This window comes from Bufo gargarizans, chromosome 2, assembly GCF_014858855.1.
Source record: "Bufo gargarizans isolate SCDJY-AF-19 chromosome 2, ASM1485885v1, whole genome shotgun sequence".
Classification (NCBI taxonomy): domain Eukaryota; kingdom Metazoa; phylum Chordata; class Amphibia; order Anura; family Bufonidae; genus Bufo; species Bufo gargarizans.
In genome coordinates, this window is record NC_058081.1 from 511,712,809 (window position 1) to 511,722,164 (window position 9,356).

Sequence of the window (9,356 nt, forward strand, 5' to 3'; positions counted from 1 at the left end):
GGCTGTTCCCAGAGTGCTGTATCAAGGCACCTCAGTGGGAAGTCTGTGGGAAGGAAAAAGTGTGGCAGAAAACGCTGCACAACGAGAAGAGGTGACCGGACCCTGAGGAAGATTGTGGAGAAGGACCGATTCCAGACCTTGGGGGACCTGTGGAAGCAGTGGACCGAGTCTGGAGTAGAAACATCCAGAGCCACCGTGTACAGGCGTGTCCAGGAAATGGGCTACAGGTGCCGCATTACCCAAGTCAAGCCACTTTTGAACCAGAAACAGCGGCAGAAGCGCCTGACCTGGGCTACAGAGAAGCAGCACTGGACTGTTGCTCAGTGGTCCAAAGTACTTTTTTCGGATGAAAGCAAATTTTGCATGTCATTCGGAAATCAAGGTGCCAGATGGAGGAAGACTGGGGAGAGGGAAATGCCAAAATGCCTGAAGTCCAGTGTCAAGTACCCACAGCCAGTGATGGTCTGGGGTGCCATGTCAGCTGCTGGTGTTGGTCCACTGTGTTTTATCAAGGGCAGGGTCAATGCAGCTAGCTATCAGGAGATTTTGGAGCACTCCATGCTTCCATCTGCTGAAAAGCTTTATGGAGATGAAGATTTCATTTTTCAGCACGACCTGGCACCTGCTCAGAGTGCCAAAACCACTGGTAAATGGTTTACTGACCATGGTATTACTGTGCTCAATTGGCCTGCCAACTCTCCTGACCTGAACCCCATAGAGAGACGCAAGACCCAACACTGGATGAGCTTAAGGCCGCTATCGAAGCATCCTGGGCCTCCATAACACCTCAGCAGTGCCACAGGCTGATTGCCTCCATGCCACGCCGCATTGAAGCAGTCATTTCTGCAAAAGGATTCCCAACCAAGTATTGAGTGCATAACTGAACATAATTATTTGAAGGTTGACTTTTTTTGTAATCAAAACACTTTTCTTTTATTGGTCGGATGAAATATGCTAATTTTTTGAGATAGGAAATTTGGGTTTTTATGAGCTGTATGCCAAAATCATCAATATTAAAACAATAAAAGGCTTGAACTACTTCAGTTGGTGTGTAATGAATCTAAAATATATGAAAGTCTAATGTTTATCAGTACATTACAGAAAATAATGAACTTTATCACAATATGCTAATTTTTTTAGAAGGACCTGTATATGCAAATGAGCCTCTGGGAGCAATGGGGGCGTTGTCATTACACCTAGAGACTCTGCTTTCTCTGCAACTGCTGCGTCCTCTGCACTTTGATAGGCAGGGCCAGGTGTGATGATGTTTTGACTGCTTGGCCCTGTTAATCAATCAAAGTGCAGGGGGCGCAGTAGTTGCAGAGAGAGCTTAAAGGGACACTGTCACCTGGATATCACTTATTGAGCTATTAACATCACCACATCAGTCTCCACGTATTACATTAAAATATACTAGTATTGCTGCCCTGTGTCTAGCCGCGCCTATTATCTTGGAGCAGACGTAATGTTTTTGTTGCACCCGAAATCCCGTGCATTTCCGGGTCGAGCGAAGTGGGGCATGCGCACTTCGTTCTATAATGCCGATGCCAGGACACCGGGCGTGCGCTCACCTGAGTATCCACAGCGCATGCGCAGGATTTCGGTCGCAACAAACACATTACGTCGGCGATGAGCCCGGCTAAGCTCTGTTCACTTGAATGGAGCTTAGCCCCGCCCAGGCCAGTTGATACTAGTCGTGACGTCAGTGGGCCAGCGGTAAATAATGAGAAGGCAGCGGCACTGCTGGAGCGCCGCTGCCTTCTCAAACAGCTGATCGGCGGGGGTCCCGGGTGTTGGACCCCCGCCGGTCAGATGCTGATGATCTATCCAGAGGATAGATAGTCAGTTAAAACAAACTGTAGAACCCCTTTAATTTTCTTTTTCCGCAGGATCTTTTGGTCAAGCACAGAGAGCCAGGGAGAGGAAAATGAACAATTAAGCCGTACTTTTCTCTTCCATAAATCATAGCTGTGTAATGGACTGGTGACATGTCCATTTCATAAGTTGTTTTCTCCCTGGCTGAGTGCGGTGATGTTAATTCTTAATTGTACCGAGAGCTCTTAGTGCTTTGTACAGAGGGTGAAGCTCTGCAAGGAGCTGACTGTGCTGACCCGCGACATCCATTTAATAGAGAAGTCAACTTGTATGTGTCATGGGTGACTGCAATGGGGCACGTTGTGCTATCCTCTTCAGCTGTAGGTAGTGGCCCCGGTTGCCATTATGCATCACAATTTGTCAGCCTGATCTGAAGGACTATGGAATAATACCGCCAGATCTAAATCTGTATTTACTCCGAGTAAACACTTTCTTGTGTGTGCCAACAAAGCTCCCTGCGCATGTGCCAACGACCGTAGATGTAGGCCCCCATTCACTCGACTGGGGCCAAAAGTATGTTCTTACCTCGGTTGGGGTGATGTGTTGTCTTACTTTTTTCTGTAAAAAATGCACAGCAGACTGCACTTCCCTATACCGTGTGCTACCATAAAGTAATGCACACATATAGAAGAAATGTAGTGTCAGCTTGCCCTCACACCAGCTGGACAAAACTGGTGCCTCGTAGTGATGTGCTTGTACCATGCTGGGCATTAATGTCACTGCTTCTGTTCTACCTTTTAGACCTCATCGGTATCTTCTTCAGGACATGGTCAAATACATCTTTGCTGTTGCGCATAGACCTTTGCTACAATACCCGATGCCTCGCCCCATCTATCAGTAAGCATATCATTTTTATTTACTTTTGGGGAGGGTTCAGAAATTAAATCATTTAAGGAGGAACCTAGCCCAGAGTTGCATTCACAGTTCTGCTGATTGTCCTTGGAAAAAGCCCAACAGTTTGTAGACAAACACCCCGCCAGCGGTCTAAATAACCTCCTGTAATGCAGGGGCTGATTACCTGTTGTAGATCTAAGAAGCCAATTGATTTTTATCCCTGAATGCATAAATCAGTAGTACAGGCAACCACAAGAAACTTTGTAATATGTCTTATCAGTGAGAAATGTTTAGTCTTGTTATCAGCTGCCTACCTCCCCCTCCCTTGCTAATTGCTTTTCACTTTAAAAAGAATGCTTTGAATTCCATGTCGAGACAGAGCAGCTCTAAGGATCATATTACATATGTCAATACAAAAAAATCTATGGAGTGGGGAGGGGAAGGATTGAGCAGCAGCATGAGTGGGACGGGACTCGGAGACACTAAAGAGATTGCACAGCTACATAAGAGATTTACCGTATATCTCGGTCAGTACCTCTCTGTAATGTCCTTCATGATCCTGGGGCATACTTTTGTTTGCGTAATAGAAGCTTAGGAAGCAGTGTCTCCTCTACTTTCTGTGTGCAGTGAATCACTGCTAGTCTCTACCCATCACGTCTGAGAGGTCTCCAAGCTACACATTTAGCATACACAGAGGAAAACTTAAAAAAAAAAAGCCAAATACAAGTGATATAGTGTCCAGAAATAGTGTTTTTCCTCATGTATACACTGTATAGTTTGTTGAAAGGTTGGGTACACTTTAAGGCATGTGTCTAGTTTTCCCCTTCTGTTAGAAGAAATGTATAAACTAAGTTTTCACATTTGTAATGCACATAAAGGGTCCTTTTATATATGTCTGATGGGTCTCCAGTATAGTAGCCCTTTTTCTTATTCTTGTGCACATAATTGGTTGCAGTTTTCAGATGAGCAAGACTCTTGTATCCAGAGTTAGGGCCACTTTAAACAGGCCAAGGGTTGAACCTATTATCATCAGGATTGGGCATTTGTATGAACACTGCATTTGGATATTTGCCCCATGTAAATGTGCCGCTGATCCCCAACAAATGATAAAACGCTTATTTCTCAGCTGATTGCATCTTTGACCTAAAATGTTGGTTGTTCGGCAGTGCATGTGGGAACAGGGGATGTGCTGCAGACAATGGCAAACTGTATCGGAGTTGAATGATCATTTGTCCCCCATTTAGTTTTCATCAGGCAGCGTGAACGTCCCTTTAATCGACTGCTGATTGATTTATATATCATTGATCAGCGCTCGTTATTGGCCTGGAATCGGTCCGTGTAACCCTGGGCCTTTATTCTTTAAAAGGGTATTTCACTAGTACACCTAGACAACCCCTATCAGACGCTAAGTATCAATGTCTCCCACTCAGTGTCCCAGTCTGTCCATGCATTACATGACTGGTCGATTTGTGGTACTACGTTCCCCTCTATGTTCGTCCACTGCTTCCCCAGCAATGATTTCCTTGCTGGGCCCGACTTCATTTCAAAAAGTGGTTGTCTTTATGAGACAATCCCCTTTTGGAAGGGTTGTTCCATAACAAACACTTATCCCCTGTCCACAGGATAGTGGATAAGGGTCTGATCGTCTGGGGTCCGATAATCCCGAGAACCGGGGCCTTGTATACAAATGCTCAGCTATCAGTGGCAGTCCCATAGAGTTGAATGGAGTAGCAGCATGCATGCGTGACCACTGCTTTATTCAAGTGGGGGAACACGGGGGTTGCGATCAGAGCTGGGACGAGCTTTTGGAACCCCACCCACCAGACAATTGTGTTATAGGGAATGTGTTTGTAATGGGACAGCCCCTTTAAGGACGTTCTGAAGCATCTTTAGCACTTTGCATTGTGCCATTCTTTGACTTGATAGCCGTGTGAAGTGATTTCTATTTAACAACCCTTTGTGTTTCCTCTCTGTAGTCTGATCGCAAGGTTCTTTGAATTAAATCCATTTGACAAGTGGACAAGCCGGGACAAAGTGGATCGAGTGAGTCTGCACTTTTTTTTATTTTATTACGGACACATTGGGACAGATTTACTAATCTTATCTAAAATGTAGACAGCGTAAGGCAGTCTAAACATTCGCCAAATTTATCACAGTGTACCAAGCTGGATAATAAGTTTTGTGCACGGTTAGACACTTGCCTAAGATACAACCTATAGGTTGTCTTGCTTTTCAACAAAATTCTGTCAAAATCTTGGTGTAATTTTGGCACAGCTTTCTGCAACTAAGGCCATACCTATTTTCTGCCAAGCGACACTCCTCCACTATCACTGCCTCTAACAACAACCAGCTAGTTTATAGCACCTCCCACCAGCTGGTTACATAGACACTGCCCTACCACTGCCCCTAACACCCAGCTAGTTTATAGCTCCTCCCACCAGCTGGTTACATAGACACTCCCCTATCACTGCTCCTAAGGGCCCTTTCACACTTGCGTTGGCCGGTTCCGGCATAGAGTTCCGTCGTCGGGGCTCTATGCCGGAACAATCCTGATCAGGATTATCCTAATGCATTCTGAATGGAGAGAAATCCGTTCAGGATGCATCAGGATGTCTTCCGTTCCGGAACGGAACGTTTTTTGGCCGGAGAAAATACCGCAGCATGCAGTACTTTTTGCTCCGGCCAAAAATCCTGAACACTTGCCGCAAGGCCGGATCCGGAATGAATGCCCATTGAAAGGCATTGATCCGGATCCGGCCTTAAGCTAAACGTTGTTTCGGCGCATTGCCGGATACGACGTTTAGCTTTTTCTGAATGGTTACCATGGCTGCCGGGACGCTAAAGTCCTGGCAGCCATGGTAAAGTGTAGCAGGGAGCAGGGGGAGCAGCATACTTACCGTCCGTGCGGCTCCCGGGGCGCTCCAGAGTGACGTCAGGGCGCCCCAGGCGCATGGATGACGTGATCGCATGTACACGTCATCCATGCGCCTGGGGCGCTCTGACGTCATTCTGGAGCGCCCCGGGAGACGCACGGACTGTAAGTATGCCGCTCCCCGCTACTACAATGGCAACCAGGACTTTAATAGCGTCCTGGCTGCCATAGTAACACTGAAAGCATTTTGAAGACGGATCCGTCTTCAAATGCTTTCCGTACACTTGCGTTTTTCCGGATCCGGCGTGTACCTCCGGCAAGTGGAGGACACGCCGGATCCGGACAACGCAAGTGTGAAAGGGCCCTTACACACAGCTAGTTTATAGCTCCTCCCACCAGCTAGTTACATAGACACTCCCCTATCACTGCTCCTAACACCCAGCTACTTTATAGCTCCTCCCACCAGCTAGTTACATAGACACTCCTCCCCTATCACTGTCCTTGTTGCTGCTCTGACACGCCCATGGGCATAACACAGGAAATAAGAAAGAGCTGCACTGATATGGTCATGTGATCATAGCCCAGAATAGAAGATAGGAGCAATCAAGTTACAAGAAATGCATTAAATCACAGCTCCCTTCATAAATGTATATTTTAAAGGATGTTAGTGCATACTGGAAAACCCCTTTAAGGAGCTCAATGACCAATTTTTTAATTTTATTTTTTAAAGTATTTTCACTTTAAAACAAAGTGTCAGAATGGTTTCCCCGTTTTGTCTTTTGGCCATTTTGACATATGTATAGTATTAGGTTGTTGGGGTGAACTAGGTACGGTTTGGTTTAGTGGCGCCGTGGTGTTTCTGTGTTCAACCTCTGGGGGACATTCAGACCTTCAGTTGGTGACTCTAATGTTTTGTCCACTATAGACCGCCTTTGTGCATCGTTATGCGTCATCCTCTCGGCTTTGGTTTTTAAAATGTGGCTTTCCAGCTTTTGCAAACCTACAGCTCCCAGTATCCCCTGGCCAAAAATTATTTGAAAAAAGGCTCAGAATGGTGTAAAATAATAGAAAAAGACCAGTGGTCAGCAGCAGTCAGTGATTGGTTGACCGATCATTTCCTGTGTGTTGAGATGTTGAGAGAGACCAGGAAGTAGAACCCAGTCGGGACCGGGAAATGTGGTAGTGGGAATGGGAGGGGATCAGTAAAGCAAGTGTCCCTTATTTTTTAATTTTTTTTATTTCATACAATTCTGAGCCTTAAAAAAAAAAAAAAAAAAATCGAACTGGATAGAGAACCCCTTTGAAGTTTCACAGCAGCTGAAGAGCTTCAGGGTGGGAACCATTGTCTTAGACCTTGTCAGTTGCTCTTTGTGTTGGATCCTGTAGTTCCGACATTACTATAGGACCATAGGTGTCCATCGTTTATTATTGTACCTGTAGATGTTGAGAGTTATGACACGACACATTTACATAGGACCGTGGATAACACAAGTCTTTATGGTTTATTCCCTAGTTCCATATTACAGACAAGAAGTACCCTGATCTCCCTGGCCTGGAAGACCTCGGCATCGTTCCAACACCTCTGGAGAACAAAGCGATCGAAGTCCTACGTCGTCACCGTAAATACCGCTGGCTGGATGCAGAGTTGGACGTGGCTAAGCCGGTCACCCCTGTGAACTTCTAACGACACATTGCCGAGCTTGTTCTTTATAAGGATTGACCGTTGTGCTTACACCTCCTGTGTACATAATAAACTATTACAAGACTATATTGTCCACTTTATCTGGGGGGGAGATGCTGCCTTGGTTTGGTTTTTTTGCGCACATACCGTTCATGGTGCTGGTACACCTTACGGGTAGTGCCACTGCCATATAGGGGGGTGGTACAGAAGTAATAGTGGTTAACCCAGCTCTGGTACTTAGAGGGCTCACTGGCGCCTCTGCCACTCGTATTATAAATGAAAGGTAGAAGGCCACATTACAGATTTTGTGTTAGGGCGCAAGAGCTTCCCCTCTCCTCTATGGCTAGGAGATGAGAACTTTGGACAAGTGATCCCTTCTGTAATTCTTAATTCCCAAAAAGGGTCTATGAAAGATGGGTCTTCTACACCGTAGAACCCCTTTACGGTCCTCAACAGCATTCTGGTGTCATGATCCATTTGGGTGTAGCAATATCTGGCAATTTACAGTTTTGCATGTAGCCAGTATTTCATCCTAAAGCAGATTGGGGTTTCTGGAGGAGGTGAGTTGCTGTCAAGGGAAAAGTATTTATTGTGGCAGCTCTAAGTTTCTTTGGAAAAGGACATGGAACCTTGTAGAGAATGTAGTTTGAGTTTAGGCCAAGTTCACACTTCAGTTATTTGATCAGTAATTTCCATCTGTTATTGTGAGCCAAAACCAGTAGTGACGCCTTCTCAGAGATCAGGTGTAATGTAAAGATTTGCAACTTTGACCGTCTCTTGGTTTTGGCTCACTATAACTGATGGAAATAACTGAAGTGTGAACTCAGCTTAGGGCTCATGCACACCAACGTGTTTCCTTTCTGTTTTTTTTTTTTTTTTTTTTTGCAGACCGTATGCAGAACCATTCATTTCAATGAATCCACAAAAGAAACAGAAGTTAGTGTAGAAGAGGTTTTTAAGCCCCTGGAAGTGTACAAGGGTGCTTTAGTTCACTGACAGCAAGCAGAAATATAAAAAAGATTAAACATTTTCAAACCGTAGGGCTTATTCAGCAATGCAGTTATGTTTTGCCGTATTTATTAAGCCCTTTGACAAATTTTTAGACTTGCCTGCAAAAAGGGTGTGGTTTGCAAGGCGAGCCTCTGCAGCATCTGTAGAAAAGGCAGTGATATATAGAGTTTAGGGCCACAAGTAACCTTTTAGGGACCTTTTGCACCCAAAAGGTCCCTATTTTTAATTGACTTGTGATCATCGGGGCCTTTTATTGATTTTTCTTTGGGTCGCAGTAGCTTTAAGGTCTCTTCCAGCCTTGAGGTCAAACTTGAGGTAAAGTCCCTGTACGGGAAATTTGTAGAGGGGTCACACTCATACAAGCGGTTTAAGGAAAGCCACTCATAGCTTTGGATTGATCCTTCTAAGACTCACTCTTGAGATAGTGAGCATGCTTTTCAGGATTACGCCAAAGATTTAGTTTCAAAGTCTTGGATGCTGAGTCTTGCACTTCCTGTGCCAACTCACCCGCTTGATTTATCCAAGGAGAATGCTGGCAACTTTGAGGAGCATCAAGATCCAAAAACAGATACAACCACTGGCCAGCGCCATGTCCGGCCATCATCTGTTCTGTGTAACTTAGGTATATATGTAATCTCACACAAGACTATCCAGTTCACAATCTCCTCTGCCTCTCGTATCACTTACAACAGTTCAAAGTTGTTTTGCTGTGATCATGTTGGAGACTCCTTCCTGTAGATGACACCAGTAGAAGCTTCTTACAGTAGATCAGCTATTCCAGGGCAAAAATAGAAGCACAAATGAATAACTTCCGCATATAAACAGCAGCATAAATAAGGTTTGTGGAGGGGCGCCTTTGCTTTACCAGAGGGGAAATGTCTTCCATCTGCTCATTGTGATTCCATACAAAAGCATCTGGTGTATACATTACAGGGACTACAGTAGCAATAAACACTTCATTTACATGTGTAGGTATGAGATGAGTCAGCAGGGGTGAGAAAAAAAAAATTACATTTCTATTTTTATATATTAATATTTCAGTGTAATAAAAAGGTTAAACTTCAACTTTTTGTGAATTCTCGT

At 44.8% G+C, this 9,356-nt stretch overlaps 1 protein-coding gene across 1 annotated transcript in view; it reads left to right on the top strand.

Moving 5' to 3' along the window:
* NDUFA9 (NADH:ubiquinone oxidoreductase subunit A9) overlaps positions 1 to 7,349 on the top strand; it is a 28,224-nt gene extending 20,875 nt beyond the window's left edge. Inside the window, exons 9-11 of the mRNA XM_044281292.1 lie at positions 2,617 to 2,712; positions 4,686 to 4,752; positions 7,095 to 7,349. Of these exons, the coding sequence (XP_044137227.1) occupies positions 2,617 to 2,712; positions 4,686 to 4,752; positions 7,095 to 7,265 (334 nt within the window). The 3' untranslated portion in view covers positions 7,266 to 7,349. The remainder of the gene's footprint in view (positions 1 to 2,616; positions 2,713 to 4,685; positions 4,753 to 7,094) is intronic.
* Positions 7,350 to 9,356: the final 2,007 nt, after the last annotated feature.